This window comes from Metarhizium acridum (assembly GCF_019434415.1).
Source record: "Metarhizium acridum strain ARSEF 324 chromosome Unknown scaffold_31, whole genome shotgun sequence".
Taxonomy (NCBI): Eukaryota; Fungi; Ascomycota; class Sordariomycetes; order Hypocreales; family Clavicipitaceae; genus Metarhizium; species Metarhizium acridum.
The window spans coordinates 558,312-578,878 of NW_027094018.1; the positions used below are offsets into that span (position 1 = coordinate 558,312).

General features: G+C 50.6%; 6 protein-coding genes across 7 annotated transcripts; 5 read left to right on the forward strand and 1 right to left on the reverse strand.

The window, feature by feature from the left end:
* Positions 1–484: 484 nt before the first annotated feature.
* YPK1_1 (Serine/threonine protein kinase, AGC) lies at positions 485–3,991 on the forward strand. 2 transcript variants are annotated; one of them, XM_007808430.2, is made up of 4 exons: positions 485–1,202; positions 1,334–1,465; positions 1,529–3,087; positions 3,182–3,991. In XM_007808430.2, exons 1-4 carry the CDS (start codon positions 1,181–1,183, stop codon positions 3,386–3,388), a joined length of 1,920 nt encoding a protein of 639 aa, XP_007806621.2. In that variant the 5' UTR covers positions 485–1,180; the 3' UTR covers positions 3,389–3,991. The 2 variants fall into 2 exon arrangements, with proteins under 2 accessions (XP_007806621.2, XP_065976080.1); XM_066118560.1 differs by having other exon boundaries at positions 515–1,465.
* Positions 3,992–4,190: 199 nt separating this feature from the next.
* Positions 4,191–7,515, forward strand: PGI1_2 (glucose-6-phosphate isomerase). The gene is made up of 5 exons (XM_007808429.2): positions 4,191–4,484; positions 4,741–5,289; positions 5,383–5,916; positions 6,018–6,124; positions 6,189–7,515. Exons 2-5 carry the CDS (start codon positions 4,790–4,792, stop codon positions 6,707–6,709), a joined length of 1,662 nt encoding a protein of 553 aa, XP_007806620.1. The 5' UTR covers positions 4,191–4,484; positions 4,741–4,789; the 3' UTR covers positions 6,710–7,515.
* A 5,511-nt stretch (positions 7,516–13,026) lies between these two features.
* Positions 13,027–14,480, forward strand: J3458_005016 (uncharacterized protein; the record flags this gene model as incomplete). Its single annotated transcript, XM_007808428.2, has 2 exons — positions 13,027–13,081; positions 13,339–14,480. 2 exons carry the CDS (start codon positions 13,027–13,029, stop codon positions 14,478–14,480), a joined length of 1,197 nt encoding a protein of 398 aa, XP_007806619.2.
* A 797-nt stretch (positions 14,481–15,277) lies between these two features.
* Positions 15,278–16,396, forward strand: J3458_005017 (uncharacterized protein; the record flags this gene model as incomplete). The annotated part of the gene is made up of 1 exon (XM_007808427.2): positions 15,278–16,396. The coding sequence occupies one exon, from the start codon at positions 15,278–15,280 to the stop codon at positions 16,394–16,396; it is 1,119 nt and encodes a 372-aa protein (XP_007806618.2).
* A 625-nt stretch (positions 16,397–17,021) lies between these two features.
* Positions 17,022–19,556, forward strand: J3458_005018 (uncharacterized protein). Its single transcript, XM_007808426.2, has 2 exons — positions 17,022–17,486; positions 17,546–19,556. Exons 1-2 carry the CDS (start codon positions 17,187–17,189, stop codon positions 19,367–19,369), a joined length of 2,124 nt encoding a protein of 707 aa, XP_007806617.1. The 5' UTR covers positions 17,022–17,186; the 3' UTR covers positions 19,370–19,556.
* Positions 19,557–19,560: 4 nt separating this feature from the next.
* J3458_005019 (mitochondrial 37S ribosomal protein bS21m) lies at positions 19,561–20,450 on the reverse strand (the record flags this gene model as incomplete). Its single annotated transcript, XM_007808425.2, has 1 exon — positions 19,561–20,450. One exon carries the CDS (start codon positions 20,448–20,450, stop codon positions 19,758–19,760), a length of 693 nt encoding a protein of 230 aa, XP_007806616.2. The 3' UTR covers positions 19,561–19,757.
* Between the last annotated feature and the right edge of the window lie 117 nt (positions 20,451–20,567).

The window sequence follows — 20,567 nt, forward strand, 5'->3', positions numbered from 1 at the left end:
AGTGCCACGTTCGCGCAGGACCTCGGACGAAAGTATAAGCACTGTAGTTGGGGGGCCCAAACAGCAACGACATAGGGGAGGAAAGACGCTAGTCACTGCACATGTGTGCAAATTACGAAGGCAAAGGTAGCTCCTTATCCACATGCTGCGCCATCCTCGGTCTGGGCATTGACAACATTGACAGCATTGACGGCATCGATAGGCGCTGCCCCTCCAACATGAACAGCCATTTCGAGACGAGACGAGACACAAGACTCCAGCTGGCCAGGAAGCTGCTTCGCCTCATTTGATTACTCAAGCCATTTGATTGTTTGGTGTGCTCTATCCTCCGTGCTAAGCAAGTCACGGGCCACTGCGTCGGCGCAGTCTATTTGACGCTTGACGACCAGACTTGACAAGTTCTAAAGTTGGCACGCTGCAGCGCCGGGGTCGCCTGTCACTGCCCCAAGCATTCAATGTTCAATGTTACGAGCCACGGCCTCGCCTCTCAACATCTGTCATGTATTAAAGTTTTGTTATTCGTACATTGAAAACTCCCCGGCGTGCCTGCGCCATTTCTTTCCTTCCATTCTCCTCCTCTGTTGTCCTCTGGATTGTACGGATTCCTCTGCTTAGGCTCTCGAGTACAGTAGAACTACCCACCGCCAGCGTCCAATACACGCAAACATTGAAACCAGTGGCTTTGTCCACCCTCACCAAGCGCAGAGTCTAGTAAGACCCGGCCGGACCAGTCCAGTTGTGTTGAAGTGCTGAAGCGCCCCGCTCCAGTCAGCGACCGGACCGTCTTGACTCTCGAGCAAGGGCCTGTATCTGCGGGGTTGCGGGAGTCTTTCTGCCTCTGGCTGTGGTGCAGCAATCATCTGGACCGTCCGCCAAACCACTCATCCATCCCACCTCAGCATCAGCCTTTCTTCCTTACTCTGTCCAACCGGTATTCCCCCCACGCCTTCGCCTCCGTCTCCCGCCATCAGCAACCCGGCTTGTCTGCAGGCCCTTCATCTTCTCCCTCCAGCTGGTGGCCGAAGATTAAACTCGCCCCCGATTTCTACGCCTAGGGCTCATTAAGAAGGATACCCTTCCCACCAGACGAACTCTCAGATTCTGTCTTACATTCTCGACACCGCGAGATAGACCTTGTCCGACCCCGACGAGTGCTGATATCCACGCCGTGATAACTGCCATGTCTTGGAAGCTCACCAAGAGTTAGTATCTCCTTCAAAGCATTTCATGTTTGGGGGATTGGATTGCCGCCCCCTTGCTCGTCATGCAACACGTCCCGACGTCATCCTTTTGAATCTTCAGAGGACCAAATGCTTATCATGGCTGGAAACAGAGCTCAAGGAGACCCATTTAGGGACTCTGAGTCCCTTTGCTCGATCGCCGTCCACCTCGACCATCACGGAGAAAGATGACAAGACACCATCAGCCTCCGGCGCCGTCACTCCGACCACAGAGAGCGCCATCGGTAAGCAGTGACAAGTAGCCTTCCTTTGATCCAACTTCTTGCCCTAATGTGCATCCGATCTAGCCGCTTCAGAAGCCATGGCTCAGGCACCCGTTGTCACACCACCGAAGCCCGGCATCTTGGTTGTAACACTCCACGAGGGCCAAGGATTTTCATTGCCAGAGTCACATCGAAACGTCTTCACCTCACAGCACCAAGGATCGCTATCTACCAGCAATGCGGCGTCTAGCGTTGCGGGCTCTGTTAGGCCTTCATCTTCTCAACGAGTTGCCGGATCATTTATAAACGGATCTGCCCGACCACACTCGTCAGCAGGAGGTTTTGGAGGCATTCCGACCAACCACGGCCGTATTTCGGGCAAGTATATGCCATATGCCCTTCTCGATTTCGACAAGGTCCAGGTGTTTGTGAATTCGGTCGACGGCAACCCCGAGAATCCACTCTGGGCAGGCGGAAATACTCAGTACAAGTTTGACGTTTCGCGAGTGACGGAGCTCGTCATTCACCTCTACTTGAGAAATCCCAATGCGGGCCCCGGGGCCGGTCGCAGCCAAGATATTTTCTTGGGTGTTGCCAGGATCAACCCGAAATTTGAAGAGAGGCATCCCTACGTTGAGGACCCCAAGGCCAGCAAGAAAGATCGAGAGAAGGCGGCCGCTGAACACGCACAACGCCACAAAGGTGACGGCCACAGCGGTGTCGAGTGGGTTGATATCCAATTTGGCACTGGAAAGATCAAGGTTGGTGTTGAATACGTCGAAACTCGCGCGGGAAAGCTCAAGATTGAAGACTTTGAGCTGCTCAAAGTAGTTGGAAAGGGCAGTTTTGGCAAGGTCATGCAGGTTCGCAAGAAAGATACGAATCGCATCTATGCTCTCAAGACTATTCGAAAGGCACACATCATTTCCCGATCTGAAGTTGCTCACACTCTAGCTGAGCGGTCTGTGCTGGCGCAGATCAATAATCCTTTCATTGTACCCCTTAAGTTCAGTTTTCAGTCGCCTGAGAAGCTGTACTTTGTCCTTGCTTTCGTCAACGGCGGAGAGCTATTTTACCATTTACAAAAGGAGCATCGTTTTGATGTAAACAGAGCTAGGTTCTACACGGCGGAATTACTTTGCGCCCTGGAATGTTTACATGGATTCAGTGTTATTTACCGCGATCTAAAGCCCGAGAATATCTTGCTTGATTACCAGGGCCACATTGCGCTCTGTGACTTTGGTCTTTGCAAGCTTGATATGAAGGATGAAGACCGTACTAACACCTTCTGTGGTACCCCCGAATACCTGGCCCCGGAATTGCTCATGGGCAAGGGATACAACAAGACAGTTGACTGGTGGACACTCGGGGTTTTGCTGTACGAGATGTTGACAGGTCTGCCGCCATTTTATGACGAGAACACCAACGAGATGTATCGCAAGATTCTATCCGAACCGCTCCACTTCTCTGACGTCGTACCCCCGGCTGCCAAAGATCTTCTCACAAAGCTCTTGAACCGAGACCCCGAAGAGCGTCTAGGTGCCAAGGGCTCTGCTGAGATCAAAGCACACCCCTTCTTCCATGCTATTGACTGGCGCAAGCTGCTGCAGCGCAAGTACGAGCCTACATTCAAGCCCAGTGTTGTAAGTGACAACCCCACCAAAAAAAAAACAACAACTTTCAAACCCCTGCGCTGCATTCTATGAATCACTGAGGATTACGACTAACCACTCGCAGGCTGACGCCTTGGACACTATTAACTTTGATCCGGATTTCACTAGAGAGGCACCCCAGGATTCATATGTGGAAGGGCCAATGTTGTCACAAACCATGCAGAACCAGTTCCAAGGGTTTAGCTACAATCGGCCGATTGCTGGACTTGGAGATGCCGGCGGCAGTGTGAGCGATCCGTCGTTTGTGGGCAGTATTCAAGATCAACGATGAAAGATGATTCTCGATACATACAAATTAAGCGAGCATATAGCGGGAACGCGATGTTGTATCACGGCTTCGTATGATTCCGACACGGTCAAGAAAAAGAAATGGACGATTGACGAAGCCTGAAGTTATGTACACAGAATAGAGCGAGAAGACAGTCCAGAGAGGAGGGGCAGACGTTGCCAAATATTTGGCATAAGACTAAAGATGATTGATTTTGCCCAAGACCCTTTTTATTTTGTACCCCCTTTTTGTTTCGGCAAAAGGTATTATGACCATGCATTCGGAGTTTTGTCGGGCAATATGCGCTCAGTTCTTTTTAGAGAAAAAGGGTCGTTTGTCAAGATGCCTTTGATTCCTCCTTTATTGTTCACATGACGTTGGCCACTCTCGATTCCTTTTCACACTTGTTATTTATACTACTGCACCAATGGAGAATGCGCACTTATGGTGAGTCGTTACAAGAACTCGTTAGATTATTTTAAACATCACTGCATTGGAAATTAGGAGACACAGTTGCCAAGACGGATTGCGTGTTGTCAAGAATGTCAGAATGTGCTGAAAGGTGTTGTAGTAAGGGGCTTCGTGATAATTGATGACATATCCACGGGTCAGCATGATTGAACATCAAGTAAGACAGCAAAAACAGACTCTAGCGTGAAAAGTGGCAGGATGACACGTGGACACGTTACAAGGCCGAAAGCGACGGCTTTTTTCAAGCCCCGCAAGGGGAGGAGGAGCTCCCCCAAACACCCGTCCTTGTGGTTGTTGCCCCGCTCCTTCCCATTGGTTCTAAAGTTCAAGACGTAATTGCGGCCGCAGAAAGGTTACCCCTCCCCCTCCTCAGGTCCTCGCTGTGCTTTAGATCGCCAGTGGTTGCACCTGCCGTGGCTCAGATAAGTATCCAGTCAACATCACCAAGCAATTCGCTGGAATGGACGAGAGCTCCACAGAAGCTTTGCCAGCTGCGGTACTTATTTGGCGACCATAGTATTGATTCCTCGCTTCCGACTCCTGTCGAGTCCAATTTGCATTGCAACAAACGCACCCCCGCTCGAACGTGTTCTCCATTGAACAAACCCGATCATTGTCGACCCTCTTGGTAAGTTGGAAGTTTATCGCCTGTATCTGTTTTATGGACCCCCTCGAGGTGGAAAAGCTGTTGATACCGAGACATCCGTGGCAGCAGGATCTGTCGTCCCTGTACGCCACAACCAAAGCTGGTCTGTTTCATTTATGTGGCAAGCTATATAACCCGGTTGATCGAATTTTGGATCCTGCATCGTATTTATTTGACCTGTACTGCAATCCGATATTGTTTCCCTTGGCTAATCGCTATCTTGGGCCATTCCATCTAGACTCTTAACATCCTTCATTTTCTTGATCAAACCTTCAACCACCACCAGCATGGCCCCCGCCAATACGCTGCCCGCTTGGGCCGAGCTTCAAGCTCACCGTGACAATGTCGGTAAAAATTTTGTCCTCAAAGAGGCCTTCTCCTCTGACCCGGAACGATTCTCTCGCTTCACTCGCACCTTTGACTCTAAGGGCGTTTCGGCCGAGATCCTCTTTGACTTTAGCAAGAACTTCTTGACCGAAGAGACCCTCGACCTGCTGGTCAAGCTTGCTGAGCAGGCTGGCGTGGAGAAGAAACGAGATGCCATGTTTGCCGGCGAGAAGATCAACTTTACGGAGAAGCGTGCCGTTTACCACACTGCTTTGCGAAACGTCGGCGACTGGGACATGAAGGTTGATGGCGTGGATGTCATGAACGCCCCTGGTGGTGTCAATGATGTTTTGAAGCATATGAAGGAGTTCTCGGAGCAAGTCCGAAGTGGAGAGTGGAAGGGTTTCACCGGCAAGAAGCTGACTACCGTTATCAACGTCGGCATTGGCGGCTCTGACCTGTAAGTATCCCCCTTCAAAAAAGCTGAGCGTGTAATTGTTCTTGCGGTTTTTGCCTAAGACGGACCTGAACGCTAACCTATGGTTGCTGATAGTGGTCCTGTCATGGTCACAGAAGCTCTGAAGCACTATGGCGCTGATGACATGACTCTTCACTTCGTCTCCAACATTGATGGAACTCACATGGCTGAGGCTCTCAAAAATTCTGATCCTGAGACCACCCTATTCCTTATTGCCTCCAAGACGTTTACCACTGCTGAGACAACAACCAATGCCAATACTGCCAAGGCTTGGTTCTTGGAAAAGACTGCAAACAAGGGTGACATTGCGAAGCACTTTGTTGCTCTTTCCACCAATGAGCCTGAAGTCACCAAGTTTGGAATCGACAGCAAGAACATGTTTGGATTTGAGAGCTGGGTAGGCGGCCGGTACTCTGTCTGGAGTGCTATTGGCCTCAGCGTTGCGTTGTACATTGGCTATGACAATTTTCACAAGTTCCTCAGTGGTGCTCATGCCATGGACAAACATTTCCGCGAGACTCCCCTCAAGAACAATATTCCTATTCTGGGTGGTTTGCTTAGTGTCTGGTACTCGGACTTTTTCCAGGCCCAGACTCACCTGGTTGCTCCGTAAGTTGCACCCATTCTTGTACAAACCTAGCGGCTTATGACACAGCCACTGTAGTCCTTGAATGAGTTGATGGTCGCTGCATCGCTAACACTTATACTAGATTCGATCAGTACCTCCACCGCTTCCCTGCTTACCTACAGCAGCTCTCTATGGAGTCAAACGGAAAGTCCATTGCTTCTGATGGCTCCTCTGTCAAGTACACCACTGGTACGCTATTGTCTGCGAGTTTTGCCATTGACCTTGATGAAAGTGTGCTAAAAGATCGACCTAGGTCCTATTCTTTTCGGCGAGCCTTGCACCAATGCTCAGCACTCCTTCTTCCAGCTTGTCCATCAGGGCACTAAGCTGATTCCCACTGACTTTATCCTGGCTGCCCAGTCTCACAATCCCATCACCAATAACCTGCACCAGAAGATGCTTGCGTCCAACTACTTTGCCCAAGCTGAGGCCTTGATGGTCGGGAAGACTGACGAGCAGGTCAGAGCTGAAGGCGCCCCCGAGGAGCTTGTTCCACACAAGCGCTTCCTCGGAAATCGCCCTACAACCTCTATCCTTGTTGGAGGAACAATTGGCCCTGCCGAGCTTGGAGCGCTGATTGTCTACTACGAGCACTTGACTTTCACTGAAGGTGCCATCTGGGACGTCAACAGCTTTGATCAGTGGGGCGTCGAGCTTGGAAAGGTTCTGGCCAAGAAGATTCTCAAGGAGCTTGACGAGGCTGGCAATGGTGAGGGCCACGATAGCTCGACTGGTGGCCTTATTGGAGCTTTCAAGAAGTACGCCAAGATTTGAGCTTCAAAAGCTAAGATGGGTACGATGGTATTGATTGACGGATGTAATGGAAATGATGGCAAACAAAAAAAATTGAGTCCAGGAGCTGGACCAATAAACCTGTAGTGCATGCGTTCTGTCGCGAACATGTCAGCCCCTGGGAAACTAAATTATTTAGCTTCGCTTTGTCATGACATCGATGCCTGAGAATTGCCTGCGGATGAGCAATTTCGAAATTGGTATGCTGCAAAAATTGACGCGAATCAAATAAACGCAAATATCATTGTTACAATGTTTTCCCTGACATAGCCATCATATTCTGAGGGATCTGGGTAGGTAGGAAAACATGGTGAGGGTGCTAACTTATACAGCTCATAGCATTCTAGGGTAAGGAGCCTTACCTGACGAAATGAAGCTCCTCAAGCGGACAGAGGTCTAATCTACACGATGACGTTATTCAGAATACCATTGATATAACACAACTACAGTTCAGTTTCCCCAACAATAGTTGAAGGGTTCTGGAGCCTTGGAGATGAATATTGCTGATTTTCGGGGCGTCACCCATGGCGCACGCGGAGGGTAACCCACAACCCTGACCTAGGAAATTGGAGATGCAATAATACTACCTAGTACTCCGTAGTTATAATACTAGCATGATATTATATCGCCCCACGCCAATGGTCAGGGTCAGCAAAGATCAAGATTGGATGGTTGCTCCATGTACGGTCTTGAGCCCAGCCATGAATGAAGCGGATGTAATACAAATTGTGAGGAGCTAGTGACAGCGTAAGACTTGTTCCTAACCACAACCACAACCACAATCACAGAAAGAAAAAAAATAAAAATAAAAAAGAAAAAAAAGAAAGAAAGAAAGTAAAAAAAAGGCAACGTAGTCCACATGTCCATCCGCGTGCCTAAAAATACAGCAGTTGTCAATTTTTTTTGTTTTAGAGCAACTACATCTTTGTGGAGCGAGGGACGTCCAGATAACGTGTTAGACTACCGAGACGGTGCCTAGTATGAATCGCTACTTTCCCATTCTTTCATGTATAAAAGGCAAAGAAGTTACTTCAAAACTGGGCTGTGGCCAGAGACACCATAAACCTGGTTATCCCCCCCATTAGACTGATTTCAACAAGTCCAAAGCTTCCCGAGGATGCGGGGATAATGTGTCTTGGTAGACGAAATTCCTGGTCCTCGGCGGTGTACTACAAAGTCACAGTGAGTGACGTATCTTTTCACGTCTTTTGGCTCGCACTATGCCCTGGCTATCTGAGTCCTTGATTATGGAGAATCTCGCACCTGCTCACCCGGCTGTGTGCTTGAAGAGATGAGAGTGGTGGGAAATTTGTACTAGGCGTGAAAGAATCTATGCACCGCGTTATGAGCGCTGGCAAAAGTAGCATGGAATCGGGGACGAGCTGATTTGGAGTTGTTGAGGATGGAGACGGATATGGAAAATGCGTCGCAAGAGCCACGGCCGGAAACGAGGAACGCATGGTGCGTGCTTGACATGAACAGTAGGAACCACAGGCACAGTTGACGTATATTCATTGTTGTCGACGAGCCATGTGCTACTGCCACATGGAGCTCATGGCAAGTACAAGTGCAGCTGTAACATGGCAGAATCGAGATAATTGACACGAGAGAATGTGGTACGACTGTACTGACCTCACTGGAGGGCCATACAATGTTGAATCTATACAGAAATGTTCACTTGCAATACCTTTATTGTTAATAAGCTACAATCCTCGGGAGTCTTGTTTTCTTTCTCTCGGGTTTGCATGTTGTGGGAGAGCATTGCGCACATCTCTAATTACCGTTCTGGAGAGATAGTAGGTTGTAAGTAGATAGTTTCAACAGATAACCTCCGTGGCCAGGCTTATCGCCGCGTCCTTTTTGTAATCTATAGTTGCCTTGGCAGTTTGGATTTGGTCTTTGGTGTCTTGTGTTGGTAATGGAGTGTGAGTGTGGTGTTGATTCTGGATGAAGCGTTTGTCTGGGTGGTGGTTGCCAAGAGCAACATCGCCGGTGAGTTGACAATGGATGGCAGCCCAGAGTGTAGATGTTGTATGAGATGTGTCTTTGATAGATAAGAGAAGCACCATGGTGGACGGCGCATACGTTGTCGATGACTACTGCATTGCTTCAATAACCCTCTCTTACGGTACAAGCATCACCATCGATGATGCTTCAAGCACCAGGCACACTCGACAGGATCCTTGTCTCCCACACGGCCCCGTGATATTAGCGTCTGACATGTGGACAGCCTCTTCAGTTGCAGGCGAAATACAATAGCCCTACCTACGTTTCCTACCGTTGCTAGGAAAGAAGGTTAGGCTGTAAAGCAATTAGTACTGGGTGAATTCAGCCTATGTAAATTCAGGCCGCGATGAGAAGGATATTCGACCCGGACATTCTGTATTCAATCTGCGCAAAAGTATGCCGCTTCAATGCTGGGATATCGGCGGCCGCACCCTCATCGTTGGACACCTAATCCCTTGCAAACGAATACCGGCCAGACACGGCGACAATGCCCGATGAATCGATCACAGTAGCGGACCGATCCAGTCATCACAATTGCCGTGGGCTCCACCAGAGCCCTCGTGGGATCAGAGGTCCGGCGTGACGGTTCTCTCGGAAGTCAAAACAGCCGAAGCATTCCTCTGCAAGTATCACAAGCTATTCACAAGACGCAACACAAATCTGAAGGGCATCGTGGAAAAGGCCCTTACTACCCTCTTGCCTCCTCCCCACGAACATTCTCCAGTGGAGTCACGACCCTGAATGATGACTGAAATGTGTATGACATTCTAGCATTGTAAAGACACTTTCGCGAAACGGGCATCCCGAAGTGGATCTTCTCTGGCAACACCCACGATGAATGAGCTAGTTTCGGCGCTTGCTGCGGACCGGATTCTTGCCAATAAATGGAACCAGGTGATGATGCATTTGCTCAAGTAAAAATGGAGGAAGGGTGGTTTCGTGGATCCACTTCAAAGAGATGTTGGTTCCCTTCAGCCGAGTTGTATGCACAGACATCAGTGGCCAGACGGTTCATCAAGTAAGTTCCGGAGGGGTCGCATGATGTGCAACGAACGACAAAGAGTCAAGTTACTACGATGCAAACTGCTTTTACCATCGTCCTATGAGATTAGTTCGTTAGCCGGAGACTTTATGAATCTTCAAAAGGTTATGCAAGGGACCAAACAAAACTAAGGCATCGTAGTCCGTAGTAATGAAGAGAATCTTTTTCTTTCTTAATCGCCAGATGCAATCGTTTCCTCCCGATGGATCTGATGTACCGTCATGATTGTTGTGCCAGCCAAGTTTTTGTTCTTCTTGGCACGGAAAACATCCGGCGTCTCCCGGGGCGAAGTTCCCGCAGCAAGTAGGCTGCGCAATGAAGAATCGTGGCCCGTTTTATGGCGTAAATTGATGGCATCGTGAAAAGGTGAAATTGCCTGTTTGGTTTTGGGACTCGGATGCTGGTCCATACGTCATGCTTGGTGCACGCCCCCTTGAAGACATCAACATGGCCAAATATCCGCGATTGTCTCCATGGGTTTTTTCTGGAGAATGGGACGTGGATAGTCTGGGGTCACTACCTTAAAAACAGCTGGAGCAGCTTCTTGTCCCCTTCCCCGCACGATGATTTGTTCAAAATCTGCAAATAAAAACATCAAGCTGGCTCTCTCATCTTAATCCGTCCGTTCCGTCAGCGACCGCGGGGCATCAATTGATATTACTCCAATGGGTGCGCCATTTTGACCTTGGGATAACTTCCCGTCCCTCACGACGTCATTATCCGCCCATCCCTTTTGCTAGCCCCTGTCAATCTCGTACATGGAGGCCCACTGGTGGTAGTACAAGGACTGATAACTGGGTTGCTGGGCTGCTTGGTCAAAGTTCCCCTCCCCCACCATCGTTAATGCTGAAGAATTCGATGATCTTCTCTCTGTGGCGTGTGCTGAAGCTCCATTTTCAATACCCAGACTTGTATTCGAACAACGTGGCCATGGAAACGCGCCGCTACCGTGCTGGAAATTTCGTTGTAGACTCAGCCCCAATGCTTGGCCATCTAGGCACAATGAAGCCAGCGGAATGAGTTAATTTCATCCTTGAAGGGTGGCATCGAGAACACAAGGGTCCTGAATGTCGCACAACGTTGTTTGATGTTACTACAGAGCAAATGGCGGGCGGCCACGAGGGGAGCGAATGAAAGTAACATGGCTTTGTCTAGTGCCGCTGGCACTCTGAGTGCGATGAGACAAGCAGCAAATAGCCAATTCGTCGTGATGTGCTCGCCTGTACGGTGTAGTCGGACTCAACGCACCAGCAGCGTTCCTTTGGACTGGACGGCAGGTGGTGACGAATGCTGACTGGATTCACCATGGACCAGGCTCTGCAGGGGCTGGTTCAAGTGCTGGTGTGAGTTAGCTTAGGGAACAACGTATTCTGGTGCAGCGCTGTCAGTGGCTGGCAAAGACATGACCTATCTCTAGCTTCAGACGTGGAATCTCAAGTGAGAGACTTGGTGGTCTGGTGGTGGTGGTGGTGGTATAACGGTGGGACGTGGCCGTCGGGTTGACGGCCTCAACCTTCGTCTAGCTTGCGTGCCTCTGGTTGGCTGGGCTCAAGTTGGGTGATGATGCAGCTCATCAACATCGGAATCGATGTGGCTTGGCGGCGTCTACTCGGCCGCTAACAGACATCTGGAGCCCTGGAGCACGTTATGCTTTGACGGTCTGGTGCGCCAAACGGAGCCTCAGACAACAGAACGCCCTGAATTGACCCTGATAGGCCGCTGATGGGCCACCCCTAACCCGTGATCCTCCGTAATACTCCAGATGTCCCGTACTCGAGTCGATGATTGTAGCGCTTGTACGGAGTTACGGAGTAGTGAAACAGAGCATCGATCCCTGTAAAAGCCTCGTTACAGCTCGGCCTTTTGCGGCGGGACCGAGGACATGGATGGCCGTGAAGCCTGTATTCACATTTGGACCTTGAAAATGCGCCTCAGCCAAACATTGTCTTGCTTGCATCATGGCTAAGTAAAGTAAGCATGACAATCCGTGGCCGTCCGTTCCCGCGCTTCGCTCGACTGGACACAAATTGGTCATGGATTCCTGCAAGCGCCTGCTGCATAGTTTTTTATACGCATTCTCAGTAGCCAGGCCATCAGCATGAAAAGTCGAGATGCGTCTGCGCCAAAGACATGAGCTGTCAGGCGGGCGTCAAGAATGTCACGATGCCTTCTGACGAGGCAAACGTTGAAGTGGGAGGCACATGTGCACTTGTGCAGGCTGGTGGTTGTCCGTTCCTTGCCGTTTCAGTGCTGGCCTTGGCTGCATTCCCCACCGTCGCGCCACCCAAACCACCAGACTCCTACAGTCTGGGACTGTTGCCCGTAATGCATTGTAGCAGACAATGCCAGCGCGCCGCCAGCCAGCCAACTGGCTCACACGCAGTTGCCCAGCACTTTGGTGTTGTTGGTGACTGCCTTTCAAGCTGGCATTCCCCCCCGCCAGTCCCACCTGCCCCGTCCTGGCAGCGCCCCTTCCCAACATTGGCTCCACCGTGCGCGTATCTGCTAGGTTAGGTGCCTAGGTCGTTACATCACACCAGACACACTCAGTTTTGGAGGACAGACTGAGTATCATACGATTGTAGCAATTATTTGCACAGAGGCCACTTGGCAGGACAGTCAAGCCGGTCGGCTGCTTGAAAGTGGTGCAGCTTCCACCATTACACGCAAATGTGCACAATCACGGACATCCATGGCGCCAAGTGCAAGTTCTCGACATTCGCACGCACTGCCCTGCACCAGCGCCACCCGCTTCTGTAATATCGTCATCACTTGTCATCCATTTGGCATTGCCCCGCGCTCCTGCCCCACCACGCCTCGGTGTCTTCACTTCAAGTGGCTTTCACGTCTCCGTCCGGAGCACACTTGGCCGTATTTTAGTTAAGGTGTATTGCAGTCTTGGAACCGGTCCCTTTGATGTCAATTCGCCTCGCCTCGTCACTTTCCTCACTTTATATAAACCCTGGTAGACCCCCTCCTTTTCCGTCTGGCACTCCCCTTCCTTCTCCAGTTAATTCACTTCCATCCAAGTCGGTCACTGTTTTGAGCTTTTCTCTCTATCACATACCCGACTTTCGCACTCACTACAACAGCCATCAGCCCGCCTGTATTTGTTGAGCTGCCGTTTGACCGTACGGCCACCTATTTTCAATCCAGCACTTTTAGCCGCCTCCGCCAGCAAGATCTTCCTGGCCGCTTTCTTTTCTTGTTTCAGATTCAAATAACCACACATATCAACCCATCCTTCACGATGGCTGTCGGTGGTCTCAACAAGAAGGCCGTCCATTTTGGAGCTGGCAATATCGGTACGTCGTCCCCGTTGGTGCAGTGGCAGTCACCGCCTGCACGCTTCCCACGCTTGTGTTATCCCGGCTGTGTCGATATTCCAGAAATCGAGTAGCCACTTTTCATCGCCCGGCTTTGCCCGGTGACGATCAGGCGTAGACCAGTGTTTGCTAAAGTCGCATGAAAGCTCTCTGGCCGTTGAGCACTCAGACATCGCATTGCATAGTGCGAATATTTGTTGAAATGGGACTGCATTCGCTAACGTTCTCCATCCCAGGCCGTGGTTTCGTTGCTTGCTTTCTCCATAATTCTGGTTACGAGGTTGTCTTTGCCGATGTCGTCGACTCTCTCATTGACAAGATCAACTCCTCACCCTCATACAAGGTCATTGAAGTTGGCTCAGAGGGCACTACCGAGAACACTATCACCAACTACCGCGCCATCAACTCCAAGACTCATGAAGAGGACTTGATCAACGAGATTGCCACCGCTGAGGTTGTCACCTGCTCTGTTGGCCCCAATATTCTCAAGTTTATTGCTCCCGTCATTGCCAAGGGCATCGACCGCCGCTCCAACGACGACGCTCCCCTGCATGTTATTGCATGCGAAAACGCTATTGGTGCTACCGACACTCTCGCCAATCATATCAAAGACCCAAAAAACACTGCTCCTGAGCGTCTCGAGGACCACCATCTCCGAGCGCGCTACGCTAATTCTGCCATTGATAGAATTGTGCCCGCTCAGGACCCCAATGCCGGTCTCGATGTCACTCTTGAGAAGTTCTTCGAGTGGGTAGTCGAAAAGACTCCATTCCAAGACCTTGGCATCCCATCCATTGAGGGCATCAATTGGGTTGACAACCTAGCCCCTTTCATCGAGCGCAAGCTATACACTGTTAACACTGGACACGCCACTGCCGCCTACCACGGTTACAACCGCAGAAAGCGCACAGTGTACGATGCCTTGCAAGATAAAGCCATCATGGCTGAGGTACGAGGAGCGCTGATGGAGACTAAGAACCTCATTGTATTCAAGCACGAGTTCGAGGAGGATGATCAAGCTGCCTACGTCGAAAAGATCATTAAACGTATTGGCAACCCTCACTTGGAGGATGCTGTCGAGCGTGTGGGCCGTGCTCCTCTGCGAAAGCTGTCTCGCAAGGAGCGCTTTATTGGCCCTGCCGCCGAGCTCGCTGAGGCTGGCCAGCCCATCAAATACCTTCTCGATGCTATCGAGATGTGCTTCCGCTTCCAGAATGTCGAGGAAGATGAAGAATCCAAGGAGCTCGCCAAACTCATGTCCGAGAACAGCCCCGAAGAGATTGTGAGCAAGGTTTGCGGCATTCAGACCAGTGACAAGATTCACCCTTCACTGGTTGCTGTTGTTCAGCGTGTCCAGGAAGATAGCCGTGAAGATTGACTGGAGCGCCGAGACGGGACTCCCGACTCTACTGCAAAACGACCTCTTGGCGCAAAAATATGATCTGATGAGCGCAATGACGAGACATGATTTCGAATGATACCTAGCCACGTTGCTGTTGAACTTTCAGTTGTATTCCTGAGTTTTTTTAATCTATCGCCAATGAGCATGGCGCTTGGGCGGGTATTGGAGTTTACGAGCTTAGCTGACCTTGGCTTTGATTCAAGAGTCCATGGCTGGGATTGGGGCGCGGCTACTTTCGGCTCGCATATGTAGATTGATTTCAATGAAAACATACGGAAGCTTTACATCCACGCTGATTTGTGCAATATTGTGAATGATTCCGTGTCCAAGCTGACTGCTTTGGCTACTTTGGGCCACCTGCTTTGTCTCTTAGGTAAGTGGCTCCTGCTCAACACTAACGGCCAACTAACCTCGCCACCCTCTCGATCGGCACCAGGCCGCTACCAGTTAATATTGATGCGAAACGGTCCCTATACGGTAGTCCCAAGGTGACATTTTCGAAGCAAGACTTGGTAGTCGAACCACTTTTTCCCGCTGGCACTTTCTCAAAATGAGAGGCGATGAGCCAGAATTTGGCCTGGCTCCAGGAAGGATAAAAGGCTGGTCATGTCTTCCTGAATCCATTGAAACCTGCTTGTCAAGAACTCAAGTCGCACGACGAGGAAGTCGAAAGATCGAAGTTCAAGCCATACTCCCCAAGGAAACAACAGAACAAAGCTACCTGAGCAGGTTGCTCGAAGTCTTCGCTTCTCAGCAATTATCACCCGTTCGCTATGCATTGGAAAATGAAGGGTCTTCTTCTCCTCGGCCTGTTGCCGATTACACCTCTTGTCTTCGGCCACATCACAATTCCAGTCAGCAATGTCGAGCCACTACCACTGAAGTCAGCCAGTGTTGTAGCCTCGGCAGATGAGCTCTTTCGACAAAGCTGTCCAGAAGAAGTCACGAATGCCAATCCCTACACGTCCAAGCTGCTATTGTCGTCTTACTCGGAGTTTGAGGATCCCGGCAAGAAGGTCTTCCGCGGAAACGTATATCCGTCCTCTGACAGTTTGATTCGCGGTGCTATAGTGGCCTGGGCGCAGCATCAAAGCCTGGTCCTTCGTCCTGATGTAATCTGGTTCGAGATTCTGGCCCAGCTCAACTTTTACATGACGAAACATGCCGAAGAAATTCGCCACTTGTTTGTAAACTTCCAAGGCAAGAAGGAAATTGTTGTGAAGGAAACTTCTTGGACCAACGTTATTGCTGCGTTTGCAACCGAGATCCAAGAACGTGTCAAGACAAATTGGCTGCTGGGCTGGATTGCGCCTGGGTTCAGTACTAGTACGCGGAATGATAACATGACGGCCACCGTCTTAATGATGGGACTTATGCAGCACTACTTCGAGTTCACTGGAGCGGTCATTTGTGGAATTCCTTCTGTTACCTTACTTGGGACCAAACTCGACTGGGTTAAGCTATTAAAGAAGTTGGATCGCATGACAGACTTTGGGGCCGAGCCGGCGCAATTTGCCCATAATCTGAAGCCTATTCTCAGCCGATTCGTGCAGACATGGGACGAGCCAAACAGCCCGGCGGTCACATCGTTCTGGAACCAGATTGTACGAGCCAACAAAGTATTTCTTTGCGGTGCCGGGCCAACGGAATTCGATATTTCTGGCTGGATCACGGGATTCATGCATTGGCGAGAAGATGGCACACTCGTTGCACCCAACGGGACTCGACCACAACCAGACGATGTGCGACTTGATGGTGTAGCATACACTCGCGTGGACATTGACCACATCCCTGTCGGATACGCCAAAGCGCCGCTCAAAATGCTCGACTACCCCAAGCCAGGGGAAGACACACAAGCATATGTGTGTGCTAGCAGGAAACATCGGAATTAAAAGAACTACATCCCATCCCACAGTGAGGGGCGGTAAGCCCCAGGTGTTGGCCGAACCCATGAATTCGTGGTTCTTGTATGGACCTGTCGATGCAAATTTCACGACAGGACCGGAATACGGAAACTTCTCGGAGGTTAAGAGCGTTGCCACGAGTCTAAGAGATTGGTGCCCAGCGGCATACGCTAGACGATACTAATAATGGGGGGAATACGAACATGATGTGTTCAAGTCTGGCGGTGAGGCTTTACACACATGCATGTTGTTGACTCAAGGGACAATTTGGTAGTATCTTATAGTGGCGGTGGTGATGATGTCACTTGTCCGGAAAATAAAAGTACGCAGGTTGGAGCAGAAGTGAGGCAAGGAGATGGTGCAAAACATAAGGTAGTAATCATTGTGAAAGTACGGAGGTGAAAAAAAAAAAAAAAATACAGTATGAACGAGCCGGTGCAACCGATGTCAGGTGTGTACAAAAGACCATCAAGCGGTCTGGACTCACATGCAGATGTAACTTACTCCTTACGCAGCATGATCCTTGCCAAACCAGGACCGCCTGCACGAGACACATGGAGGCACGCGCATGGTGGGGGTTCGGACCACTTGAGCTCAACCTCCAAACAAACATCTTGCCCATGCAGACGACATACCGCTTGAACCTACTACTCCAGCACTTCGGCCGCCTGGTTCTCTTTCTTCCTTTTATTTTTCCTCAAGGTTGCGAAACGGTTACAACATGCATAAAAGTTAGTCCAGTGGGCTGCGTACGATTGCTATTTCTGGCAATGCCATCATGACAACTGTCCAGCCTCGCACACGCTCTCGCGTGACCTCCAAGAAATCGACGACGAAGACGGGCCCTCTCACGGCTTCTCCAAACCCAGTGCATGCATATGGAACTGGTCTGCCAGTTTTGTCCATCCTGTTCACAAATTTGAGACTGCTAGATCTAGATACCTTGCCGGACTGGCCGGATGTTAGTCTCGATACGTTTGCCGGGACAGGAGTGCAGTGGCAGAAGAGGAGGGTGCACTGCGTTGAGTGGATTTTGGTGAGGTTATTCGAGCTTTGGGATGCGGAGGAGGCTTGTGCAGTGAGTTTCCCGAGCTAACCATGCTGCTTGAGTCTGTGCTTACCGACTATTGTTTGCAGAAATTCAAACCCTTCTTTCCACCTGCTGACCAAATACAATCCGTCAATCTCCGCTCTGCACTCCTCAGGGGCCTCGAAACCGCTAAAAAGAATGGCGTGCTCGGCCGCGACACTGTTATTCGAAAGACCATGCTCGACGACTGCAAAGGCGAACGGCTCGAAGAAGTGCTTGCTTACTTTTCTACAGCTGTGCTCAAGAAAGTCCTCGAGAAGAATATGCATGCGTCCGGTACACACCCGCCAGTTGCTGTCAATCTGTCATTTGAAAATAGAGGGTATGATGGCGACAATGGCGACTTGAATGCCCTGATACTGGCTCATAAATCCTCGCTATGCCGGTTTCTGCACCAGAAAAATAATACTAGGGACATGTATCACGACTTTGAAGACCTGCTGGCCGTCAAAGAGAGGGGTGTTGTACGAAGAATGGAGGCAATTCGGGCGAAGGAAGCTGACCCCAATCGGGATACGTTGTCCAACAATGCGAGGGAGGAGATGAGGCGTTTAGTTCGGAACAACTGGTCTGGAAATGAGAATTGGATGCAGACTTTGGTTCATGGTGGTTCTGACGACAAGGGGACTGGTTTACTTGCTATGTCGTTCGAAAAGGTCTGGCGAGGAGTTCAACAGCAGCGCTTGACGGAGTTTGAAGAGAACTCAGGTGGATTGTTGGAACAGCTGGATAGGAGGGTGTGGGCTCAAAGAGAACGGCTAGCGAGGTGGGATACGTTTCGAAAGGAGACGTTTGGCCAGTTTACCAAGGGACCCGTATCTCCAATGAAGCAGCGAGCTGTCGACAAGAAACCCAACAAGGGTATTGACTTTAAATTTTCTGCCCATACTGAGCTGCAAGTAGGATGGAGCACCAATCTTGGCAAGAACCCGACTCTTACACCAGAATACGAAGAACTGGTGGAGGGATTACAAGGAGAGCTATCTCGTATCAAAGACGTGGATTCCAACATCCCGGACTTTGTACGCAGAAGGAACTCTAGACAGCGATTCAGGGCATCATTTGGACATTCCTCTGATGCCGCTGAGACTGTTTCTGAGATCAGTGAACTCGAAGACGAGCCATACGAACCACTCCCGGCATCTTTACCTGTCCGGACCAACCGTACGAAACTAGAAAGTCTGCGACGACACCCAGTTAAACCGCAAATAATCCACTCTGAAGTCTTCAACCAGTCCACCTCAACGACAAGCTCAGTTTCACCACCCCATGAAGGGCCTCCCCAAAAACAACAAACCTACCTCCCCCCAGTCGAAAACTTTGACGAGATCGAACCACCCCCATCACCAACTCAAACCAGAGCCGACCACATCCTCTTATCTTTAGACAACACGTCCCCATCCCCCACAACCCGCATCAAGCAGCGGCCAACTCTCTCCCTTGCACAACGCACCCGTCTTTCCATGGCGGGAAACCACTCCCCCTTTCTCAAAGAGGAAACCGAACTGCCGTTCCGACCACCAATTAGCAACAAACATGGTCCCACTCCCCCTTCTGAACCAGAGTCTAAATCGGCGGATAATGAGCCCATGGATCTGGTTAGCAGGACGCGGCTGAGCATGGCTGGCTTCGAAAAGGCGCAGAAGAAAGCCCAGCTTGAAAGGAGGAAGAGCCTGCGGAAGAGCAAGATTTTGCCGAGAAAGGAGGGCAGCTACTTCCCAAAGGTTGAGGAGGAGCAGGAGGAAAAAGGGAGGGCAGAGTTGACGGAGGAGTTGATGCTAGAGGAGGATATGGAAGCGGTGTTCAAGTCGAGGCCGAGGATTAAGGCTAGTCCATTGGCGAGTCCGAGTAAGGAGTGGGACGAGGAATGAGTTCTGATAGACGGCGTAATAAATCCTTTCTTCCAACTTTTACATGTGCAGTGTGGGTCATGCTCGGTCTGTCGTGGATGGCGTGTAATGTGGCTGGAATGAAGAGACGCTGAGTTTTGCATTTATCCTTTGATATTTATTCACGTTTTCAAAGATTGCAGCCAAGGGTAGCCAAATATAGTTACGGAATACTCTCCATGCGTATCGCGTATTGAATAGTGTACTACGGAGGATTGCATCAACACAACCAACTGCAAGCGTCAAATCAGCCAGATACCCATCACGATTACGCAAGAATGACTACGATAGGTCCGTAGGTTGCCCTTGAAATGCCATTTATTGTACAGACCACCCCGCGTTCTATAGTACAAACGTTCCCGTGTCCAGCTCACCAACCTTGCTTCTTCAGCTCCATGACCCTATTCACAGCAGCCCTGAATCCCGTCTTGAAACGGGCCCTCCACCGCTGGCTCCTTAACCGCTTCTTCTTGAGGCCCTTGCGCTCATGGAACTTTTGTGAATGGAACTTGTTCTTGATCTTTTGGTCGCGACACATCTTCTCGAGCACGCGCAGGGCTACCATGGGCGTCGGGGCAGAGGTGGGCGACAGGCGGTCTTGTATGAAGACGGTGCGGCCCGAGACGGCCCTGGCGCGCACTTTTGGCATGTCCATGGGGTTGGAGGCGCCGCGTCTATGGGCGTATGAGGAGGCCTTTTCGGAGACGATGCTGGCCAGGTCGATGGTGATGTTGGTGCGGGCGAGCGCGTCGTAGGCGTGCGCTGGGTTCACTTGAGGCTCGGGGATTGAGGGAGCGGCTGACGCGGCGGGAGGAGGAGGAGGAGGAGGCACGGAGGCGTTGGGTGAAGACGTGGAATCGGTTAGTTTGTCCTCGGGAGGTCGGGTGGGTTCGGAGGGAACGTAGTTGCCCACGAGGGGGTTGGATCGCACTGGGCCCCTTGGATTGAGAGAGGATGCATTGTAGGTTGGGTTTGAGGAGGCGATTCGTAGAGGGAGGGCTGTGGAAAATGCTCGTGTGGCCGGGACGGTCGACGGTGAGGCCATCGCCATTCGGGACAGCATTGTGCCGGCGTATCTTGATGCGGCCCTGCGAAATTTAGTATGATTGGCGTTGGAAGAATACATGATGTTGAATTTATGGAGTACTCACATTCTGAATGCCGTTGACCCTGCACCGGC